General features: G+C 53.8%; 1 protein-coding gene across 1 annotated transcript in view; it reads left to right on the top strand.

Moving 5' to 3' along the window:
- The window catches only part of ADGRD1 (adhesion G protein-coupled receptor D1), a 184,614-nt gene extending 161,200 nt beyond the window's left edge, over positions 1–23,414 (top strand). The window contains exons 20-26 of the mRNA XM_052654827.1: positions 1,507–1,573; positions 3,904–3,970; positions 14,817–14,908; positions 18,749–18,875; positions 20,124–20,165; positions 21,735–21,827; positions 23,199–23,414. Coding sequence (XP_052510787.1) covers positions 1,507–1,573; positions 3,904–3,970; positions 14,817–14,908; positions 18,749–18,875; positions 20,124–20,165; positions 21,735–21,827; positions 23,199–23,294 — 584 coding nt within the window. The 3' untranslated portion in view covers positions 23,295–23,414. The remainder of the gene's footprint in view (positions 1–1,506; positions 1,574–3,903; positions 3,971–14,816; positions 14,909–18,748; positions 18,876–20,123; positions 20,166–21,734; positions 21,828–23,198) is intronic.
- Positions 23,415–23,934: the final 520 nt, after the last annotated feature.

The following is a 23,934-nucleotide window of genomic DNA, read 5'->3' as shown; positions in this document are numbered from 1 at the left end:
TGGAGTTTGCCCTCTTCTCAGACCCTTCTGGTCACCTTTCCGTGGCCTGTCCTCTGCAGGACACAGAGGATGGTGCAGGGGAAGCTGTGACCAAGGACTGTCAGTGTAGCTTTGGGGATCGTGGGAGAAACACATCACACCACAGCTGTGAAGGCAGAAAAAGAAGCTTTGACTCTTCCATTTAACTCTGGGCAGTGAAGAGATGACAGCCTCTGACTTGGGCCCCCACCACAGCCAGGATCAGCGGAGAGAGGTGTGGCGGCTCCAAGTGAAGCCTCAGCCACTGAGTTTGAAAATCCATCCTCTCTGGCACCTCCAGTTCTTCCTGCATCTTTCAGAACCCACCCGAACGGGGCCCTGGGGACCCTGAAGAGCCCCGTGTGCACCTGCCAGGCTGTCCTGGGGGCCCAGTGCTCCTGCAGCACCCACTTCTCTGGCAGCCCGAGGCTTGGGCTTCCCCAAGTGAGACAGGCAGTGGGGGCCCCCTGTGACATCTGAGGAAACTGAGGCCCTCAGTGAGTGGGCAGCAGGGTGGGGGCCTGGTCCCAGGTCCCTGCTTGTCTCCTGTGACTCTGGGTCCATCGAGGCAGGAGGCCTGCAGCCAGCGGATACAACACCCGGAAAGGCTCTGGCTCCTATGAGGTCATGCATGTGGGTAGGGAACCCAGTGTGGTAGCAGGTCAGCGGTGAGAGGCACACCTCCTCCTGGCCCCAGCACCTCTCCCCAGAGGCTGCTCTTCTGCGAGAGCCCCGCGACTGTCTTGGGCAGATGTCCTGTGATGCAGACTATTTTGACATCAAGACAAAGTATTTCAGAGATGGGATGATTTTCCAGAAACTCCTTTTCAAGATCATTTAAAATTGATCCTCAGAAGGGCAGGCGTGCTCTCTGCTGACCGAGCCACCAGACATCCCAGGAGGGCTGTGGTGCCCTTGAGGTGCCCAGGCCTGGAGTGAATGGGGGTGGGTGGGGGAGAGGAGCAGGCTTCCCTCTGGGTCCTGGAGCAGGTCTCCCATGGGTGGGACAGACTCAGCTCAGGGGCAGGCGACAGAGAGCCACTTGTTGTATTCCCCCGACCCTTTTCCCGTCAGAATCTGCCAAGTGCAGTTTCCTGGTCGGGAGCCCTTTCTTCTGGAGGGGAGGGTCAGTGGGTGGAAGGGACCCCTTGCTGTCTCCGCACCACCCCCCACCGTCCCTTTCTTGCAGGGGAGCAGAGGGAGACCCTGTGTTCAGAGCACTGATCAGTTAAGAGGCCCGGAGGATGCACAGCTGCTTTCTGAGCAGCCAGAAGCGATTGTTTTCAGATATAAAATAGATTCATAATGGATCTGCCCTAAAATGCACCCGTGTGTTATCTCTTTGTTTAGACTCTAAGTCCTTGGAGCCTAGAGGCTGTTCTGTGCCCTCAGCACTCAGCACAGTTTTTGGATCCATCAGGTATAAAATGAATAAATGCATCAAAAGAGACTGGCTCTAATATGGTTCTCTGCTCTCATTTTCTGCAGGTTTTCCTCTTCTGATCTGTATCATTTCAATAGTCTTTGCCATGGACAGTTATGGAACAAGTAAGAAGTAAGTAAAACGGTGATTCCTGTGTTGGCAGGACTCCCGTGGGGAGGGTCCCCATGGCCCCGGCTCGTTGTCCTCCTGTATTCTTCTGGGGGAGGGGTCTGTCCAAGGCTGGCATCTTCCAGCCCTGACAGTTTAAAAAAAAAGTGTTCGGGGCTTTCTCCCACCTTGAAACTAGCAATGAGGGGATCCTAGTGCCTCCAGGACTGGGGGGCTGGTACAGGTTTCTAATGGGAACTTTCCATCCATGCAGTTTTCCTAGACATGCTGTCTGGCCACCTATGGAGCCCAGTTTTGTGCTGAGTCCTTCCCTTGGTTGGTCAGCAAGTGCCTAGTTCATAAGAAGTCTCATTCAGTTACAGCCGAGTGAACATAAGACTGTGCGTGTGTAGACCGGTGCACGCCAGCAGTGCCCCAAGGTTCTCCTCGTGGGGGTGGCAGCAGATGGGACCCTGTATGTTCTAGACCTCATGCCACCATCTTGAAACTGCAGCTGGTGGGTCCAGAGTTGAATCAAGAAGAGGCTGGGTTGGTGCTGTGCAGCCAGGCCAGGTGTTCAGGTTCTAGAAAGTTGATTTCCTTTCCTCCCAAAGAGAAAAAGGCTTTAGCTCAACCATCTTTAGGAGGCTGCCCCCTCAAGCCACTGAGAGAAAACACCATGGAGAGAGTTTAAGAAGAGAGAGGGAGTTAAACTTGGTCATAGCTTCAGCCTGAGATAATTTCTCAACTGAGTCACTAAACTGGGAGGAATCTGGCTTATTCCACTTTAGGGCAACAATTTCCTGGAGATGAGGCTTTTAAAGAAAGTGCTGTCTGAGTGCATACTAAAAGAAGAATGATTAAACAACCACTGTTCTGGCCCATTCCTTGCAAGCCTGCCTGGTATCCGAAGTCAAGGCGCAAATTAAAAGAAGAAACTTCGTCTCAACCACATCTCGTTGGCATTTGTTCAGTTTCTTTCCATCTGGGAGTGCAGATGCTGGCCGCCCACAGCGTGTGGCTCAGCTCCAGGGTCTGAGTCTGATATAAGCCTCTCACCCACTCACGTGCCTGAGAGCGAGGCAGCCTTGGCAAATGTCCGGAGGGTCACTGAGTGTCTGGTGGGGACGGGAGATCTGAGGATGCTCGTCCACTTAACGCTCTGCATGACAATGGTAGAAAGCCCGGGCTTCCTCCTGCAGAGTCATCACCCTCTCAGGGAGCCTGGGTTGGAGCTGCCCCTCTGCAGAGGGACCACTGTACTCACCGTGTGTTTCCACGGGAGATGCCGCATCCTCAGACAGGAGGCTCTTCTTTCCAGGGTCTGGGTTCCAGACAGGAACAAGCCTCTTACAGGCACTGTCATGTGTCTGGGGCACTTCATGTTTCCTGATCCAGGAGGTCTCAGAGGGGAGGACTGGGACCAGAAAGGCAGGTGCAGGAGCATGGACTTGGGTCCCCTAACCTCCCTGGGCCTCAGGCTCCTCCTCCGCAGGGCGAGCATCATCACAGCGCCTGCCTCGGGGGCCTCTATGGAGTTACGGGGGATGATATGTCTCTGGGTTTGCAGAGCTGGGGGCAGAGGCCAGGCTCCTTGAGTAGGTGTGAGTGAGTGACCAGGCGACACTCACGTCCTGAGTCAGTGAGGATGTGTCGTGGGCCTGACCAGATCCCAGCAGGCGTGCCAGGCCCCTGGGGCTGCACCCAGATCCAGGGAGGGGTGTGTCTAAGGGACACCCAGGCTCTTGGCAGTTCTAAGGCTTTGGAGAGAAATGAGGCAGTAGAATGGCTGGTGGTCCTGTCTGAGTCCCTGCAAGCACATCTTGGAATCCAGGAGGAATTTCACAACCTTATAACCGGACCCTACATCCCAGACAAAGCTTCTCTGGAAGTCAGAGCCGTGGCTGGGATCCACTGGGGAACCATTCCTCTCAGCTGAGTGGGCACTGCCAGGAGGGGAACTGACAGATACCTGGTGAGCCGCTGAAGATGGTTAGTCCTGTGTCACGTGATGCCTCCTCACTCCTCCAATAGACAAAAGCCTATTTATTTATTATAATAAAATTAAAGCCTCTGTTGGATTTTGGCTAGACTCTTCAGAGATGACGAAGTTTTTCACTAACTAGGTGACCTGTAAAAGCCTTTTTTACCCTGAACCAGTCTGCAGACCCAGAACATTCTTCCCAAGAGTGGAATGCTCTTGAAATTGTGAGCAGGATACGGGCACGTCTGTTGGGATTAACGGCATTATTGTCACCATGCCCACATTGTCCCTGTCCTGTTCTGGATGCAGGGCCCCTGCGCTGGAGTGGGTGGGGTGAGGCACTGAAGTAACCTTCTGTCTCCCTCCGCAGTTGCTGGCTATCACTCGGGAATGGCGCCATCTGGGCCTTCGTGGCCCCTGCCCTGTTCATCATCGTGGTATGTTCTCTGTCCTGTGGGCACGGAGCTGGGCGGGGCTGGGGGTAGTGGAGTAGAGGGAGCACTGGGCTGTGTGGAGATGGGGCTGGGGTCCCTGGGAGTAATGTCTGAGGCTGTGGCTGCATCAGTCCTGTTACAGCCCCTTCTTGTGGCCTGTGACCCAGAGCCTCATTACCCCAAGAAATACTTGGCAAGGTCGGCCATATTTTCAGATTTAATGCAGACTGGATTAAGGCCCTTGGTGCTTTTCCCGCTAAAGCAACCGGTATGGGCGTGCACCCAGGAGGGGCAGTGCAGACCCAGCTGGTTCTTTTCCTTCTCACTGTTCTTTCTTAATTTCCTCACATGCACATCTCCATGGTCAAGGAGATGCAGGATCCAAGGCTCCCTGGGAACCACAGGTAACAGAACTCCTGTGATTATGAAGGACCTACTCAGAAAGGTTGACAGAAATCGGGATTTATAAACTCATAGTCAGGAATGCCTGCTGTGGCTGCTGGGTTCAAGGTTCAGACGTGGCCATCTCCATGGGTTTCTGGCTTCTCACATCTCAGCTCTGTTTTCCTCTAAGTTGGCTCCAGTTTTTAGGCTGCCCCAGATGCGGACCAGACAAAATTCCATTATCCGTCTTGGGGGGGGGAAAAAAAACCTCCTTTGCTCTTCTTGTTATTGTTCTGCTGACATGTCCCACAAAATCCTAGGATCGATTCTCATCATTTCTAATGGGCTTGACTTGGAACTCTGCCTGCCATGGACCCCCTCACTGAGGTCAGAGGAGCAAAATGCTCTGATTGGCCAGCCTTCACTGAGGCCAGTGGAAGCAGAATGTTCTGATTGGCCAGAGGAACAGACTGTCCTGATTGGTCAGCCCTCCCAGAGGAATGAAATGCTCTGATTGTCCAAAGTTCTGAAATGCTCCGATTGACTAGGCGTAGGTCACTGTTCTAACCCTGGGTCCTTATTCTTGGTTTCCGGTGAAGTAATTTAACGTTAATGATAAAGGCTCAAATTTATAGAGATCTTTTTAAAAAGATGTTTTTACATTAAATGTCTCTTTTCCTTGGCCTTAAAATAGTTGCTTCAAGAGATGGTGATTTCTGTTTTATAGAGGAGCAGATTGAATGATAAACGCCTGGCCAGTGATTGCAGCTGTATTGCTTTAGGCCTGCTCCTCCTCTCCTCCCCTTCTCTTTGCCGTCTTCCTCTTGGTATCTCTCCTCTTCCTTCTCCCCAGGTGCTACTAAACCAGCTTGAGCTCTTTTGAGCAGAAAAGGCTCAGTCCTGGGAAGCACAGGGGAATCAGATTTGGCTGGTTCTGGGCACTCAGTGCTGTCAGCTGGTATCTCCTACTCACCTCATGGCCCTGCTGCCTCCTTGCTGGCTCCATCTGGATCAGGCAGGCTTTCCTGGCGAGGACGTGATGGAACTGGCACCCTGAAATATCCTCCAGCTCTGTAGCTCAGGGTGGGGAGGGAGGCACTGCTTCCAGCTGTCCCAGCAGAAGTCCCAGGGCAGATTCTGATTGGCTCCTGTGGGTCAGGTACCTGTCCCAGAGCCAATAATGGAGGCTGAGATGGAGACAGATGATTGTTCAGGCCTGAACCACATGACTGCCCAGGGGTCACCCCCCCCACCCCCGCCCCGCCTCGAACTCCAGGGTCTGGAGGTGGGGGTTCTCAGGAAGCCCTGTGGAGAGGGGTTTTTGGGGAGAGGGGAACAGCGTCCTTGCACCCTGCTCAGTATCTGGGATCTGGTCAGGGGTGAGGCATCCCCATGCTGTCCCAGTCTGAACATCTCTCCCCTCAGGTGTTGGGGTCTGATACCGGGGAACCTCCCCCACATCCCTCCTGCCCACCCTGAGCATCCACAAAACACACTCACACTCTGGAGGGCTGGGGCTCCAGAGGATGCTCTCCACACACCTCCAGGGTGGGATCCAGGCTGTGTTTATTACCTCTCCAAAGGGTGCTGTCTTTGAAGCACGCTTGGGTGACCCTGATACTGAAGGCATGGGAAAGGACTCCAGCTGGAGACACTTGTGCCTTTGGTGTCCTCATTCATCACCTCCCAATCCTAATGACAAACCCAACTTCCCGTGTCACCAGTGATGGCAGTGAGAGGATGGACTTAGAGAGGGTCTGTGGACGGCACTGAAGCCACCACCCTGCTCCCCTCCCCCACAGGGATATGTCCTAAATATTGTGAAGCCAGCCCTCCTTTCTCTCACCCCCTGCTCTCTTTCCCAGCTGCTGATTTGAAATCTTTTTGACTTTGTTGCACATTCACTGGCACTGACTGAAGCCGTGGGCCCTGGTGGTTAATTAGATATGTGTCCAAGGGAAGATGCCTGAAGACGTGGCTTCCTGCTTCTTAATTAAAATTCCACTCAGGCATCCTCATGCCACACGAGGTGCAGCAGCATCTTCTTGGTAAAGGATTTCCTGAAGGGCAGAGAGGGGACCTCATTGTGGTGTCCTTGTCTGTTTGGGACCCGAGGGAGGGTGGGTGGTGCCAGCCCGGAACATGATCCCCTTGTTCTGGCTGCACTGACTCGCTGCCCTCCATGCCCATCTCCTTCCAGGTGATGTGGGCTCTGGGGTGTCCACAGGTACAAGCAGGAGATGGGGAGTGGGGGTGGGGTGCTGCAAGCCTCCTGGATCCCAAGTGGTCCCAGTGCTCAAGCGTCTGTGCCAGAGGTGAGGTGGGGCTGCACTCCCAGCTCTGTGGGGCTTCAGGGCCCCTGGGCTCTCTGTAGGATCCACGTGGAGCCCTGGTGGGAGGGGTGGGCATCAACCAAGTGCTCCTCCTGACACTGTGCCTCTTCTGCCCGGGGTGGAGGGGTGACCTGTATGGATGTGGATGAGACTCAGAAGAGGGGGGCCCAGGAGTGCATCCCTGACTCCCTCAAGCAGGACAGTGGGTGGCAGGGGCGGCTCCGTCCCCTATAGGCCACACTCCTGTCTGCAGCGCCAGTGCAGCCTTGGCCACAGACTCCCTGGGGCCCAACACTGTCCCTCTGCCTTCAGCTCCTCTCTCTCACAGGAGCCACTGTCCAAGGCCCCCCATCTCTGACTGCTGGCTCCCTTGTGGTGCTTGGGTGTTTCTGTCACGGGTGGTCAGAAACACGTAGCTGGGTCACCACCATGAGGGAAGGGGGCACAGCTGTCTCTGCAAGGCCAGGGCGACGCACACCTGCTCTGTGAAGGACGGCTCCTTCCAGGAAGGGCCGCCAGGTGGAGGAAGGGGTGGGACGGTCAGCTCAGGTGTCCATCCTCTGGGTGAACTCCGAGCTCCGAGCACAGACCTGGGTTCTTCAGTTAATTGCTTTCAGCTGGGGGAGGTGGCACATTACTGTGGTGACGTGTCCCTGAGCTTTCAGTCCAGGCTGTCCCCTGTCCCAGGGCTGTGTGAAGACTGCCTCCCTCATGTTACACCGGGCCTTTCACAGGATGACAGAGGCCCCCGTGAGCGACCGGGTGGGCACTCTCACCTCCTGCTCCTGGGGTCAGGGAACACCCTTCACTGTGTCCCCCAAATGGAGACACAGGCTCAGATTGACTCCAGTCCCCCCAGCAATTAAACCCTCCTGGTCAGAGCATGGATGGTGGGCGGGGGTGGAGGGGAAGTAGTTGAATGTGTAAGTCCCCTATCCCTGTTCTGTCTGTGTGCTGACCTAACCCACTAGGTCTGGAGGGCTCAGCAGCATCGCCCCTCCCGGACTCCCTGGGTGATCTGAGTGCTTCATCTGACTTCAGTCAGTGACAGCGGGGGATCCAAGGCTGCCTTGCCTGGATCCTTACTCCCCACCCATGCAGCGTGGGGTCCGGCTGCAGCAGTGTCCCCACACCTTGAGTCCTCCAGGATCACTGGAGCCCCACTGTCCTTCCTGGGGGGGCGTCACCTCCAGCCCCACCCCAGCCCCACTCCTCGACATCAGCCATCAACACCTGAGGACTGCAGTTCTCAAACTTGTTAGTAAGGGAATTACTGGGGAGCTTGGGAGCCATTCCCACCTTAGAGGTTCTAGATTTACTGGATGTGGGCTCCAGGACCTTTCAGAGCTCCAGGGGATTCCACCGTGGAGCCAGCTTGAGGTCTGAAGAGGGCCAGGGGAAGTCAGGGAGCCCTGGGTGATGAGGAGGGAGGTGTAGGCCTAGAACTGCTCAGCGACTTCACAATCGAGTGCAGGGTCAGCGGGCTGTGGCCCACGTGGTAAATCCTGTGCAGCAGCACAGGTGGTGGCTTACAGGTCGTCTGCAGCAGCTGTCACGCTGCAGCCATTGAATTGAGTTGTTTCAGTAGAGACTGTGAGGCCTAGAAAGCCAAAAGTATTTGCTACTTGGACCTTGAGAGAAAAATCATGCAGACCCTGGGCTGGAGGACGCAGTGGAGGGGTCCAGAGACCCAGCCTCTCTCACCCTTAGGGCTCACGCTGGCTGGGGTTGGGTGTGTCTCATGTTCCTTGTCTCCTCTGAGGACCCTGGGTTGTGCGTGTTGAGTTGTTCCCCATTGTTCCCAGGGGCCCCCTGAAGACAGCAGTTTTCAGGATCACAGGTAGGGCCTGGCCCCATTGTGTACAGTGTGCACAGCTCTGTCTGGGTGCAGGTTCACATGACGGATGCAATGAGATAGGGTTCCCTCCAGAGGGATTCGTGTCTGGGGGCTACCTGCTTGCGTATCCCATGCACATAAAAAACAGCCAGCAATTTTAAACTAAAACACTTTGGCAAGGTGCAGGTTCATGTTGGGGCATGTGGTTTCTGTGTGTCCTGGTGAGGTTGGTCTTAGAGGGGCAGGAACCTGGGACAGAGATTGTCACAGTGATGCCTGCTGGGCCCATGGCAAGGGCTGGGAAGGGCAGATTCAAGCCCCTTCTGGGAACAGCTCACCCTTCACTCCTCTGTCAGATACTGATCCCACTCCCACCTGTCCCTTCACAAACCATCCTACCTGATTATGAAGGGACATGGATGTCGTTCCCTGGGTGACTTCAGTGAGCCTGAGTGCAGATGTACCTATGGGGCCAGCAGGTCTTACAGAAGCAGGGACACAACCTGAGCCCCCTAAAGGGCTTGTTCCATGCCAGCCCCCCTGGGGAGAGAGCCTCCAAGCCAGGGAAGAGAAAAGTCTGGAGCTTTAAAGTCCTTCTCTCACATGAAACAATGGACTGGTTCAAAACTGGGAAAGGAGTACGTCAAGGCTGTATATTGTCACCCTGCTTATTTAACTTATATGCAGAGGACATTAGGTGAAATGTCAGGCTGCATGAGGCACAAGCTGGAATCAATAACCTCATATATACAGATGATACCATCCTTATGGCAGAAAGTGAAGAAGAACTAAAAAGCCTCTTGATGAAAGTGGAAGAAGAGAGTGAAAAAGCTGGCTTAAAACTCAACATTCAAAAAACTAAGGTCATGGCATCTGGTCCCATCACTTCATGGCAAATAGATGGGGAAAACGTGGAAACAGTGGCAGATAATAACTTCTTGGGCTCCAAAAATCACTGTGGACGGTGACTGTAGCCATGAAATTAAAAGACGCTTGCTCCTTGGAAGAAAAGCTATGACAAACCTAGACCATGTATTAAAAAGCAGACATCACTTTGCTGACAAAGTTTTGTATAGTCAAAGCTGTGGTTTTTCCAGTAGTCATGTATGGATGTGAGAGTTGGACCATAAAGAAGGCTGAGTGCCAAAGAATAAATGCCTTCAAACTGTGGTGCTGAAGAAGACTCTTGAGAGTCCCCTGGACTGCAGATCAAACCAGTCAATCCTAAAAGAAATCAACACTGAATATTCATTAGAAGGACTGATGCTGAAGCTGAAGTTCCAGTACTTTGGGCACCTGATGTGAAGAACTGACTCATTGGAAAAGACCCTGATGCTGGGAAAGATTGAGGGCAGGAGAAGAGGGTGATAGAGGATGAGATGCTTGGATGGCATCACTGACTCAATGGACATGAGTTTGAGGAAACTCCAGGAAAAGGACAGGGAGGCCTGGTGTGCTGCAGCCCATGGGGTTGAAAAGAGTTGGACACAACTGAGCAACTGAACAACAACCACTTCTCACCTCGGAAGAAGCCAGAGCGGTTGTGTGACTCTACAAATACAAGTGCGTGAAGATACATAGATACAGATACAGTTGTTGTTTAGTCACTAAGTCATATCCAACTCTTTGTGACCCTGTGGACTCTAGCCCGCCAGGCTTCTCTGTCCATTGGATTTCCAGGCAAGAATACTGGAGTGAGTTGCCATTTCCTTCTCCAAGGGATCTTCCCAACCCAGGGATTGAACCCTCATCTCCTGCACTGGCAGGCGGATTCTATACCACTGAGCCACCAGGGAAGCCCCATGGATACAGTTACCAATTCCTAATACAGATACAGAAATGGGTACAATTACAGTTACAGGCATATAAATACAGAGTCATACATGCCTATAGGGACATAGAAACAAGTACAGATACAAACTGCAGCATTTACCATGTCTATATGTGTCTCTATACTTTCATTGGGAAATCGTGGCCACATCCCAGTGATTTGTCATGAATACCCGAGTAGCCTGGAGTCAGGTCAAGAAACAGCATGGTCTGAACCCCAGAAGCCCTGCCACATCGTTCCCTCCTCCCAGCAGAGATCCCCATGGTCTTGAGTGTATATCCTCCCCCCGCCTTTTTTTCTGCTGAAATGCAGCTTGTGAATTATTGGTTTGACGTTCTGTCATCAGTAGCTTGTTGGCTGTTCTAATGTAGAGACACTCAGTTGATGAGATACATGATATTTACATTATAGATGCCTTCCTGCAGGGCCTTTCCCAGTTTGCAGCCAGGCACAAGCCAGGGCGAGTGAAATGCAGTGGGGAACCGGGTCCACTTCTGCTTTGTATTTTCATGAAAATACAAAGATTTGTTTCGCCCACAGCCACCGTCTCCCACTTAACTGTGCGTTGATGCGGGATCACAGGTTCTCCGCGCCTTCTCTCGTATTGCCGTGGCGGACGTGACTGTCTTACCAACTCAGAGGAAGCATGCACGCCAGATGAAATCAGACAGGCCCATGCTGAAAGAGAGAGGGGGGAAATAAATAAACCCCAGCAGAAGCTTTGGAGAGATGGGCATGATGATGAATTATAACAGCCAATCATGTGGCAGCTTAACCATTATTGAAACGCTTCCTTCCGGGTCTTAAATACAGAGACCAGGAAATAACACAAGATCTGAAATTAGATCAGTCACTTGTAGCATTTCTATGTCTGTGAAATGATTTGCAGTAATCTGATCATCCATTTAGCGACCACATCACGGAATCTGTGAACCGTAGCCTGAATCATCTAGCTTCACACCTGAGAAGTCTGGGGCAGGGTCCCAGTTCAGCCTCCAAGCCAACAGAGGGAGGGGGGCGGTTGTGTTGTGACCTCTGGGGCCACATGGGGTGTTCAGGCTCCAACCCTGGCGTCCCTCTCCCAGGTTCTGGGCTTTGTGGCTTCTCCATCCTCTCCCCCAAATTATTGGGACACTTCATGGTTAAGCCTGTTTTCCTCCTGAGACCAAGGACATCACTGAGACAGTCACAGGAAAAGGGATTTATGTTAGTCCCCTTTCATAATTTAAGTAATTTGACTTTTGAACATTAACACACATGGCTAAAATTTTGAAAGCAAAGCTTAATAATATATATGAATAGTCTCTGCCCATGTCTCTCTCTCAGCACTCTGGTTTCTACCCACCTCCCCGAACAGATGCCCCTGGTGCTAACTTCTTGTGTATCGTAGGAGTGCTGTGCAGATATAGCTGAATATAAATATGCATTCACCTTGTTGTCTGCATTTTCTGCATGGAAAGTGCTTCCTTGGTCCATAATGCATCCCGGGAGCAGGCTGCCCATGGTAGTCTCCCTACCTGCTCCTTGTCGGAAACAATTCAGGTTGCTTCCAGTCTTTTCTTGTTACAAACAAGGCTTCAGCTTTGGCCAGTGTGTGAGGAACCCAGGATGTAAATTCCCAAAGTGAGAGAGGCAGGACTTGCTGGATAGCAGATGGAGGACCACGCTAAGCATTCTTCCCCCGGAAGGCAAGGAATTTACTGGAGGAAGTATACGGGGGAGAAACCCAGATGTATCACAACTCTAGAAATCAACCAAAGGCATAGAAACTGAAAAGTGTGTAATCACGAAAATCATGAGTCTTGGTGAGAGAAGCAGGGTCTGTGCTTTCGATTTGCCACTCCGGCTGATAGTCTCAACTCCATGACACAGCTTGTTGCCTCCGGAGACGACTGTGCAGTGTCCACCTGCCCTCAGAAGAGGCTGTTTGCAGACCTCCCTGAACCTCAGTGTCTGGAATTAAAATTCACATTCTCTTCTGTTTTTAATGGTTATTTTTGGCTGCATCGGGTCTTTGTTGCTGCACGTGGGCTTCTCTCTAGTTGAGGTGCGCAGGCTTAGTTGCTCCGTTGCCTGTGATATGGGATCTTAGTTCCCAACCAGGGATCAAACTCATGCCCCCTGCCTTGGAAAGTAGATTCTTAAGCACTGGCCCACCAGGGAAGTCCCTAAAATTCCCATTCTTAAAGCGGCTACCAGTTAGTTCCCTCACTCTCTAGCCACTGTCCCACTTGAATGGGCTGCCCCCACGTTTTTCACATCCGTGCTGGCCCACCTCTCTCTCATCTGCTGAGTGTGGCTTTCCTGTGGGTGTTGCCCGGTGTGGAGTGGGGAGGGCACTGGCGTTGCTGGATATTCGTGTTTGCCAGCTTCTTCCATCTTCCCTGACCTTGGGAGATGTCCACCTTTAGCCTCACTTTATAGGTGAGAGAATGGCAGTGAATGAGGGGGCCTGACTATCTGGAGCCAAGCTGCCAGGTGTGGAGGTGGTCACTGAAGACAGGGGTCCCACTGACAGCATCTGTTTGTATTTGCTATAAAGGCTAATGGGGCTTCTCAGGTGGTTCAGTGGTAAAGAATCCACCTGCCAATGCAGGAGACACAGGAGATGTGGGTTTGATCCCTGGGTGGGGAAGATCCCCTGGAGGAGGAAATGACAATCCACTCCAGTATTCTTGCCTGGAGACTCCCATGGACGGAGGAACCTGGCAGGCTACAGTCCCTGGGGTCGCAAAGTGTCAGACACAAATGTACGATAGACACACACACATGTATAAAGGCTAATAAATCCTTATTCACTTACTGTGATCGTGTGAGCAAGGGGCTGAATGGGCAGAAGGGCCAGCTTCCTGGTGCTCCATCCCAGAGAACAGTGCAGGCAGGGATGCTCACTGATGGAGAGGCTGCTGCTGAGTCCTGGACCAGGGAGCCAGGGAGGAGGAGGTAGGAGGAGGGCTGGGAGTGGAGAAGGTGTGGGTCACTGAGGCAGAGTGGGGAGACATGTCTGCAAGACTCCTGAGATAAGGGGTATCAGCAGAGGTGCTTTGGAAAGGCCCCAGGACCCCCTAAGAAGACACTGAATGCAGGTATATGTGTGGCATGGCCTGTCAGGGTGGGAGGGGCCTGAGTCCCTGCCTGCAACTTCCTTCAGACCTTAGGATGCTCTGCTGTGCCCCAGGTCTGGGATGGGGAGGGCCACTTTCCCTAGGAGGCTTGCCAGGGAAAGTCTTTGTTCTTACCTGTGGTCAGGCTTGGAGTTCACACATGGCCAGCAGCCAGACTCCTCAGTGATTCTGTAAATGACCTCTGAACTTTTCAAATACAAAGAAGTCCCCGGCTACAGCACGACCCTGGATTCTAGCTGGTGTGGATCCTGTAGCGGAAAGAAATCTAGAGGGAGGGGACACTTCTGCTGTCACCTGCCTGGTCAGACTCCTGTTCAGAACCCTGGAGAGCTGCCCACGGGAGAGGACAGGTTGTGTTGGAGCCACTGCCACCGACCCTTGCAGACCCCCGCCCCTAGCCCCCAGATCCCAAGGGGACCTTCCCTAGCAAGGAGGGAGCACTGGGCAGAAGATGAAGAATCCTTTACCATGGCCTCTGTGGATCCCACAGCTGGGAGGCTGGAGTGGGGGCAGGAGGTGAGAGTCAGGCTGTACTGGGACTTTGGAGATGTGATTTCCTATCTTTCCAACACTCAGACTGCACTGTGGGTGTTATTATGTGGAAAAACTGAGGTTCAGAGGACTTCATTGTCACACTCAGGGAGTACATGGTGAAAGGAAATTGGAACCAGTTCTTCTGATTCTGAAGTTCACAACCTTACTTCAGTGCTGAGTGGAGTGGTGCTTTCTTTCTTTCTTTTAATATTTATTTATTAATTTTTGGCTGCACTGGGTCTTCATCGCTGCACACAGGCTTTCTCCGGTTGCAGCGAGCAGGTGGCTACTCTTTGTTGCGATGTGTGGTCTTCTCACTGCAGTCGCCTCTCCTGTTGTGGAGCATGGGCTCCAGAGTGTGCAGGCTTTACTGGTGCCTGGGCTCAGTAGTGTGGCTTGCAGGCTCCAGAGCGTAGTCTCATTAGTTGTGGTCCACGGGCTTCATTGCCCCATGGTATGTGGGATCCTCCTGGACCAGGGATCAAACTCATGTCCCCTGCATTGCAAGGTGGATTCCCAACTACTGGATCACCAGGGAAGCCTGAGAGGTGCTTTCTTTGATGTACTTCTGGGGACTAGCCCTGGGATGTTGGGCTGTCTTTTCTCAAGCATAGATGTGTGCTTCTGGAAGCAGTCTTGCAGGGGATCTGTGTAGGTGAAAGTTCAAGGACACTGTTAGATTTCTCCCAGAGATGCCACCTGTTTGCTTGAGAAGCCCGGCTGGGGAGTGGGTGCCGCCAGGTGGACTCAGATGTCCTGCAGGTGCGCTCCAGCGCTTACCTTGTCTCCTGTGCTCCTTGTGCAGGTCAATGTTGGCATCCTCATCGCGGTGACCAGGGTCATTTCACAGATCAGTGCCGAGAACTACAAGATACATGGAGATCCCAGCGCCTTCAAGTAAGCTGGACCCGGAGCTGTCAGCCATGCCCCCCACCCCCACTGATGCTCCGGGGGTGGCAGGAGGGCGGGCCACACTCTTGGACTCGCTCTGTGTCCACTTGACATCACAAGGAGCACAGAGTTCACACCCTCATTTGTCTCAACCAGGAGCAGCCCCCTTTCCCAGCTCGCTGCCCGATCTGTGAAAGAGGGGGTTTATTAGATGATCCTCCAGAGACAGCTTCACCCCTAGAGTTAGAAGAGCTTGTGGTGGGGTACAGAGGAAGGTTCTCAAGCCTGACTGTCCTGCCGCGTCGGTCATGGCTCAGCCCTTACCATCTGCTGAGACTTCGTGGGCTGTTCAACCCCATAGCACCCTGCTTTGCTGATCTGTGTGGTGGGGGTGATGGCAGCCATCTCAAAGGTTGTTCTGACCTGTGCTGGGGCTGATCCATCCACAGAAGGAGCTGGTGTCTCCACACTCACATTTGCTGCCTTCTGGGGTTTCCTCACCCCATTATTGGGGATCTGCTGCTTGCAAGTGTCAGAAAACCCAACGCAAGCTGACTCAAGCAAAAGGCATACCTATCAGCACAGGCAGCCATGAGTCCAGGAGCGAGACTAGGCTGGCTTAGTCCAGGACCCAGCTCGCCTGCATTTCTCTGCCCCACATCATCTGCCGGCTTCACCCTGAGATGAACTGTGCCTCCTGCTGACAAAATGGCTGCCAAAGAAGGTTCAAGTCCATGTGAAAGTGTGTCTCTTTCCCTCAAAATCAGACAGAGGTCCTGAGCCTGCAAGCAGACTCAGACCAGGCCATATGCCCACCCATGAATCAGTTACAGTGGATGGACGTCAGCAGTTAAGCCAGGCCTGAGTCACACAGTCCATCCCGGCTCTGGGGTGCAGGCAGCACCTCTAAATCACAGGGCCAGGAAGTGGGAGAGGTGGCTCCTTGCAGGGAATTTAGGGGCTGTTACACAAATAGGGCGGGATTCCCAGGTGGTGCTAGTGGTAAAGAACTGGTCTGTCAATGCAGGAGAAGTAACAGATGCAACTTTGATCCCTTGGTCAGGAAGATCCTCTAGAGAAGGAAATGGCAACTCACTCCACTGTTCTTGCCTAAGTATCCCATGGACAGAAGAGCCTGGCAGGCTACAGTCCATGGGGTCACAAAGAGTCAGACATGACTGAAGTGACTTATAAACACGGCACAGTTACTAAGCAGCTGGCATTCTGTAAGTTACTTTAGCTACACTCCATCTCTTCTGATCTGAGAGGGAAAAGAGTAAATATATCTGCAGCAAATCGATAAGACAATTATTCTGTAATGAATTCCAAACACTGTAAATTAACCTGACAGGTGGCTTTGGCTTCTCAGACCTTTTCAGTCCCTGGAAACCTTGGGAGATGCTCCTGGGTCAGGGTCACTTGCTTTCCTCTTTCATCAGCGAGATGAGGCAGCGCTGCTCCATGAGGCGGCCTGTCCCCAGCCAAGGGGCCTGGCCAAGGAGGAGCCCGACCCTCCCTCACCCCAGCCTCAGTCCCTAGACCCTCCCCTCCATGGACAGGGCCCTGATCTGTCTCCAGCACAGGCTGTTGCTGCCCCTCTGACCTGGCACCCAGGGGACCACTGGCCTGGCTGTGCCCAGAGCAGCCTAGGTCTCAGCTCACACCCACCCCTCCTCTCTGGCCCCTGTCCCCTCTTTATGCATCATGGCCCAGGAGGCGGCTGAGCCCATGACCCGCCTGCTCTCCATGGGGACCTGGTCTCAGAGTAGAGGCTGACACATGGGAGATGGGGCTGTGATCTGGAGGGTATTTCTACCTCTCTGAGGAACCATGACTGGGGCAATGCCTCCGTGCCCTCCCGTGTCCTGTGTCCTTCAGGTGACACAATGGCCCTGGGCTGACCTCCTGGAGAGAGTCCAGCTGGTCTCTCTGGACAGACCCCTGACTATGATGTCACCCAGCACTGACTCCTCTTCACGTGGTGCAGCTGGACCCTGAGTAGCTCTCTAACTCCCTTCTTAGTGTCATTAGAGTGACCATCCCTTCCCTGGGCTGGTGAAGCAGGAGCCCGGAAACTGGGCTGGAAGATGCAACACAGCCTCCTTGGGACACTTCCGGCTCCTCGTCTCTTGGATTCAATCTAGGCCTCTCCTTCCTGCCCATCAGCTCAATGCTCAGTTACTAATGGGATCAGATGCTTCCTCGGGAGCCTTAATGGGCTGCCTTCCACCTGCTTTCTCATCTCTTATTGATTGGTCATGATTTCAGATTCCCCAGAAAGCAACAGAGAACATTCAGGTTTCCCACTGAGATCAGGGACCTGGGATGGGGAGGGAGGTGTGAACCACGTGGAGCCTTGGGTGGTTAGGGGATGCAGGAGGTGGAGCCCCACGCAGGCCCTGCCCCTGGTTGGGGGAGCAGGTTGGGGCGGGGCATCAAGTCACGTGCTTGTGTGCGTGCGTGGTGCGTGCGTGCGTCGTGCATGTGTGCGTAGGCACAGTGTCCCCTTGCTCAGGCTTTCGACTCTGCAGGGACCCTGCTCCCTCCACCTTTGACAAGATCTGGCAGTTTGGTTAACAAGCCCTCAGAGAGCCTCAACTAGAGGAGTTTCTCCCAAGATTCTTATCATTTATTGCTCTATTTTTTAAAGTAAAAATGAACCATCCCTTTAAAGTAGCACATTTGATACGATTTGCCTTCGGCTGCTCCTTTCAATTACAGGTTTTTCCAGGATCTAAAGATTGAACCTAAATCATTCATGATATTTTATTTCCCAGACTCAGGTGTTTTAACGGTGTTAACATGAAAACACACGGCGGCAGCTTCCCTGAGAGCTGACATGCGGGAACAATCCTTGCTTTCCCAGGAATTTGCCGCCAGGTGCTGTCAGTGCCGGGAGCTTGGCTTTCTGACCCGGAAGTGCCGTGGGGCTGTTATACCACCTTCCGGAAAGGGTTGGATCCATCTGCGCCACATCCGCGGGCTCATCCATGTGCTCTTCCTTCATCCTTCAGTGACCACTTCCGCAGGTCCTGGCGCCTTGCTGCGCTTTGGTGCTGCGGAGATGCAGACAAAGTCCAGCCTCGAGACAACTCACCCTCCAGTGAGCGAGACTGTGTCAGCCACTGCGCTGAAGGACAAGGGTTGTGCCACGTGCTGATCTGGGCAGCACGGCTCCCATCAGCCTCCACACTTTTCTCTAAAGCTCGCATGCAGAGCCTCCCTCCACCCCCATCCCCATGGAAAGCTGAGCTGTTTCAGGAGTCAGGTAGCCTGGGCTTCAGTTAGCATGTGATTTGCAGGGCATATCAGAAACAACCAGGATTCGGACAACCTCATGGGCACTGCCTGAACACCAGCTCTGTCTGGGCTTTCCAGACACTGGGAGACCGAGATCCTTCTCGAGGAACTCATATTCCGAGGGGGAGCCTCTGGGCTGATGCTGCAGGTGCCCCAGCACTGGGTATGTCTCCCACCCTACCCAGCCCCACAGCTCTGCTTCCCTCTGTGACACCTGGAATCAGCATTTCTGTCAGCATCACCACCGGCTGAGTCAGGGTGGCCATCCCGAGTTTGCCCAGTGGACGTGCTGGCTCCCAGATGCCCAGAACGGGCTGCAGTCCAACTGGAACAGAACAAGCTCTGGGTCAGCTTGGCCCAGGGCTGGCCTGGCGGCGACGTTGTCTTATACATCTGGGGAGGTCGGCTCCTCACCCAGGGTCTCCTGAAGGGAGGAGCCAGGTCTCACTCCTAGCAGCGGCTTTGTCTGCTCCCATCCGGAAGCCTTGCATCTGGACCCTCCCTGCCTGCCCATCACCGGAGTGCCCATGCCTGTTTCTTTGGCAGGTTGACCGCAAAAGCTGTGGCCGTGCTGCTGCCCATCCTGGGAACCTCGTGGGTCTTTGGCGTGCTTGCTGTCAACAACCAGGCCATGGTCTTCCAGTACATGTTTGCCATACTCAACTCCTTACAGGTGAGGGTCGAATGGGATTGTCAGCCCGGGAGCTGTCAGCTTTGTGAATAGATGAGTGGGTGCAGGTTGCCATGGCAGCAGGAGGGAGACACTCTGATCTGTTCCCTCCACACTAGTTCACCTTGTGAGCCCATAGGCTGGGACCATTCCAGAGGACAGAGGCATGGACGGGGCACACACCGGGTCTCTGAGCAAACAGGGCCTGGAGAACCCCATTTACAACAGGGTTGCCTCATCTTTCAGGGCAGTACCTGTGGGAGGTACATCCAGCCTGAATGGAAGATGGTCAGCATGTGGGTGGCTCCCGAAAGGGAGCTGGGCATGGAGGGTTGGTGAAGAGGGAGGTACCTCAGGTTCTGAGTTCTCATCTGCCCTCTACATGGAAGGACAGAAAAGGTAACAGCCTGGAAACCGGAGATCTGAGATGCTCAGAGTCCAAGTCCCCAGACCCACGAGCCCCTGATGGAAGGATGGAGGCGGATGCTCATTGCCATCCATAAACTACACAGCCGAGCTGCAGGCTGAATCCTGGCAAACGTCACTGTGGCCCAGCCCAGTCCTCACCGTGATGTCCTTACTGCCTCTGGGTCTTCATAACCAGCAGCTGTGTTGCACTTTTAATCTGTAATAAGCCCCTATACACAGCTTCCTTCTGGTTATCATGGTGACAGGGGATGGGTTGTCGTGGCAGCAGCCCTTACATACCGCAGGTCCTGGGTTCCTCATTTATCCTCTGTGTCCTGGTCTCCACTTCCATAAAATGGGAACAGTAATAGGACATGGGGCTGCTTTTAGCACTCAATGAGATGAAGTGTTTGCCTAGTGCTGACACAGGAGCAGTCTCTGGATGTTTGAGGACATCCTCGTCTTGCATCTGTTTTCATTGTCATCATCATCCTTGGTCTGCCGGTGAGGACACAAGGGCTGTTTATCTGCTAGGCTCGTGCCCTCCCACCTGTCCTCCCCAGCAAGTTTGCTCCTCTTCCAGGTTAAGCCGATCTGGGCATGTACCTGTCTCTGTACCTTGGTCATGGTGTCTGCCTAAATCTAGGTTAGATTACAGGACACCCTTCCATCCTCATGGTTTCATGGTGAAGCATCACAGCTTGCTCCCATCCTCTCCAACACCAAGCCATGCTGATGCCACTCTCAGAGTCCATGGGTGACATTGGAAAGAACCCTCAGAAAGTGTTTGTAACAAAAATGCAAGCGGCTCTAATTCTGTGTTTTCTTCCCTTTCCTTCCCAGGGATTTTTCATCTTCCTCTTTCACTGTCTCCTGAATTCAGAGGTATGTCTGTGCCACTTCCTGCCAACATGAAGCTGGTTTTTCATTTCTGCAAGGGCACAGAGAGCAGGAAAGGTGTGGCCTCATCTGGCTGGTTTCTGGGACTGTAACCCTGAATGAGCTTTGGTGTCTGTAACAGGTGGTGTGCAGGCGGCTGCTTTGCATCAGTCCCTCCTCTCTCATCCCGGTTGCTAAGCAACAGACACAAATCCTCCCTCACTGATGTCACCCAGGGGCTGCTGGTTGCATGGAGGACCAAGGGAGATGGAGACAGTGTGGAATAACTGAGCTGGAGACTCAGGACCTTGCTTGGCATCTGGTGTATTAGGGAGAGTGAGATGCAGATGGGCTCCCAGCAAACCCTCCCCCAAGGCATACAGGAAGCTGGCCTGGGGTGTAAGGAAGACTCTTGACTACAGGGATTGGAGAGGGGGCTTTTGTGATGCGGCTTCCAAGGGCACTGGGGCACCTGGAGTGGGCTCATTCCTCCTGGTGCAGTCTGGGCCATTGCACCTTCCATGTACTTGGCCACGGAGATGGTGCAGGCTGCTCTGGATCCCATCTCTCAGGACCAGTAATCCATAGGAAAAGTTTTACCCTTACATTGTGGGTTTGGTGCCATGTTCCTCAGCATTTGAGCCAGGAGGTATTAGTGGTAAAGAGCCCACCTGCCACTGCAGGAGACATGAGACGTGGGTTCGATCCCAGGGTCGGGAAGATCCCCTGGAGGAGGGTATGGGAACCCAGTCCAGCATTCTTGCTTGGAGAATCCCATGGACAGAGGAGCCTGGCGGGCTACAGTCCATAGGGTTGCAAGGAGTTGGTCATGATTGAAGTGACTCAGCACACACACACACACACACACACACACTCACACACACCAGGCTGGGATTATGGGGAAATGCCTCTGGAATGATGATTGAGAAGAGGGTGGGAACACCCACATCTGTGCTGTTTCAGGAGATTCTGTCCATTTGCACAAGAGAGGTCAGGCAGAGAAGAAGGAGATGTGGGGGTGGGGCATGCAGGGTGAGTTGCCCAGGACGATGGCAGCCAATGGAAGAGGGAGGTCACATGATTTCAAAGGTCACATGATTGCATAATTAGGCTGAGACTGATCCATGTGGCAGAAGGGGCAGGAAGGGGAGCAGCCTCAGAACCACACACAGCCCGCCCCGCGCATGCATTTGTTCATTTACTGCTCTGGGTGATGTCTATGTCCGTCACACGCCCTGCCCCGATGCTGTTCATTGCACGTCCTGTCTCTTCACCCAGAGCCATGAGGTCAGCAGAGACCAGGAGATCCAGCTTTCTCCCTGTGCAGGGCTGGGTATGGTGGGGGTTGGTGGGGGGCACAGTCTGTATCTGCCAAACGAATCAGTGACACACAGAGCAGCTCTGGAACCACTGACTATTTGGGCCTAATACCTCCGAATGCTGTCTCACCCCGTGTGCAGTGTTCTGGGCCTGGCATCAGCACAAATTCCTCAGGACCTTTTAGAATGACCTCTTATTGTTGCTTTTTCCACTTCTGAAATTGCTTCCACTGAGCCTTCCATTCTGCCTTTGAAGGTGAGAGCCGCTTTCAAGCATAAAACCAAGGTCTGGTCCCTCACGAGCAGCTCCAGCCGCCAGGCCAACGTGAAGCCCTTCAGCTCGGACATTGTGAGTGCGTGTGGCATCTTGTCTACACCCCTCCTGCGCCCGCCCATCCTTCTCTGAGTGCCTTCCATCCTTGACCCACCTTGAACCTGGGCTCTTGTTCCTTGTCCTCATTGCCTGCAAAGCCAGTCCATGCCGGCCGGGGACTAGCTCCAGCTTCACTGAGCTGCACACAGCTCCCACCTTGCTGAGGACCAAGGGGTCCTGAGCCTGTGTCTTTTGAGTCCTGAGCACCGGCCCCTCTGCTTCTTCCTTCCCTAAGCTCCATTGTCTGCACCATCTGTGTTGGGGCAAATGGCTGTCCAGGTCGAGGTGATGGAGGCTTGGCTCAGGTGCTGGTGCCTGTTGGTTGACCCTTTCACACCTGACATAGGCCGGCAGGTGGCACAAGCTGATGTCATACCCCAACAAGGTCCCATCCTCATGAAATCACCTGAACCTCTCTCCTGCACTTTCCAGGACCAGAACTTCTTATTTTGACTCAGGGGGATGGAAGGTCAGTTGACCAAGAAGCAGACACTGGACACGCTGGTGTCCCACAGAGGCACAGAAGGCCCCTGGCACAGCCTGGCCTTTACATCAGGGTTCCTACCCCTACAGATGCCTGAAAAATTGAGCATGAATGATCAGGGGTCTGAACAAGCCACGCACTTTTCAGTGCTGGGCTTGGATGTGTGGTTCCTTGTCCTCTGTCCTGCAGACCTCTGGGCAGGGCCCCGAGGCAGCCTGGAGCAAGTGGTGTCCTGCATTCTCACCGCAGTGCAGCTCCCTACCTGTCAGGTCCTTGCTCAGGGATCGCGTCTCAGGAAGTCTTTCCTGGACAGCACTGAACAAAGGTGCTCCCTCCCTATTCCAGCATCATACACCTGCCTGCCACTCCAGGGAATTGTTCAGTTTATTCATTTGCTTGATGGCCATTGTCCACCTCTCCCATCAGAATGTAAGCTCCATGAGAACAAAAGTCTGATCAGCTTGGCTCACTGGAGCGACCTCAGAGCCTACCTCAGTCCCTGGTGCGTGGCCTGTTCCATAAATAACAGAGGGAATGACTGAATAAGCAGATGGACGAATAGATTTGCAAATGAATGAATACATGTGCGAATGAATGAACGAAGGAAGGAAGGACAGAGTGATGAGTGAATGACTGCAGGGTTGAGTGCACCCTAGAAGCTGGGAGCTATGAGGCAGACAAATGCTTGCTGAACAGGTGGAGAAAAGTGCTCATTTTTCTGGGGAGCAGTGCCCCTTCCTCCCACTAGGGAGGATTCTCAGGCAGCTTTCTGGCCCAAGGCTTTGCTCTCCACACTCCCCGGGCGCCATGGGTTTCTTGTCTGGGAGCAGAGTCTTCACTCCTCACTGCTTTGTGGTTTGCAGATGAACGGGACCCGGCCTGCTACGGGCTCCACCAGGCTCAGCCCTTGGGACAAGAGCAGCCACTCTGGACATCGCGTGGACCTGTCTGCCTTGTGAGCAGAGAGGCTGAACACCCGGCCGGCCTGCTGCTCAGAGCCCCTCTACCTGCTGCAAACAGAACACAAGCAACGCTCTGCCATTGCCACTGGGACACTCTCGTTACCGTCTGGACCCTGGGGTCACAGCCCTGAGAGAGCTGTTCTCACCTGTGACCTGCCCATGTGACAGAGTCCACCAGTCTGCCTGCGGCCTGATACACAGAGGAGGCGGGTGGGACCCTGGGGCGCACGCTTCCCCTTCATCCCTGCCAGTGCACACGGAACACAGGACCCTCCACACTGGGCGCACAGGGGCCATAGCACGGGGTGAGAAGTTTAACCTCTGCCTTGTGATGGGGACTTTGGACCAAAGTCCTGGTGTCTGCAGGGGAGGGTCGGGCTGAGGCAGCTGCCCATGAGCATGTTTTCCACCTGCCGACTCCACCCAACAATGGGGTCCCCGGCGCCAGGCACCGCCGAGGAGTGACTTTCTGCAGGGTGGTGCCAGCCTGGGCCAGCCCCATGTCTGCTCGCATGGCTGCGCTGGGCCTCTCCTGATGCCCAGGGCTGTGGGGTGGAGACGCTGGCCGCCTGGCCCCTGTCTGTGCATGGGGATCTCGCCAAGGCAGAGAGCTCCACAGAGGGTGGGGTCTTCTGCT

Source organism: Budorcas taxicolor, chromosome 17, assembly GCF_023091745.1.
Source record: "Budorcas taxicolor isolate Tak-1 chromosome 17, Takin1.1, whole genome shotgun sequence".
NCBI classification, from domain to species: domain Eukaryota; kingdom Metazoa; phylum Chordata; class Mammalia; order Artiodactyla; family Bovidae; genus Budorcas; species Budorcas taxicolor.
Note: the sequence above shows the minus strand (reverse complement) of the source record. Positions and strands in the feature narration are given on the sequence as shown.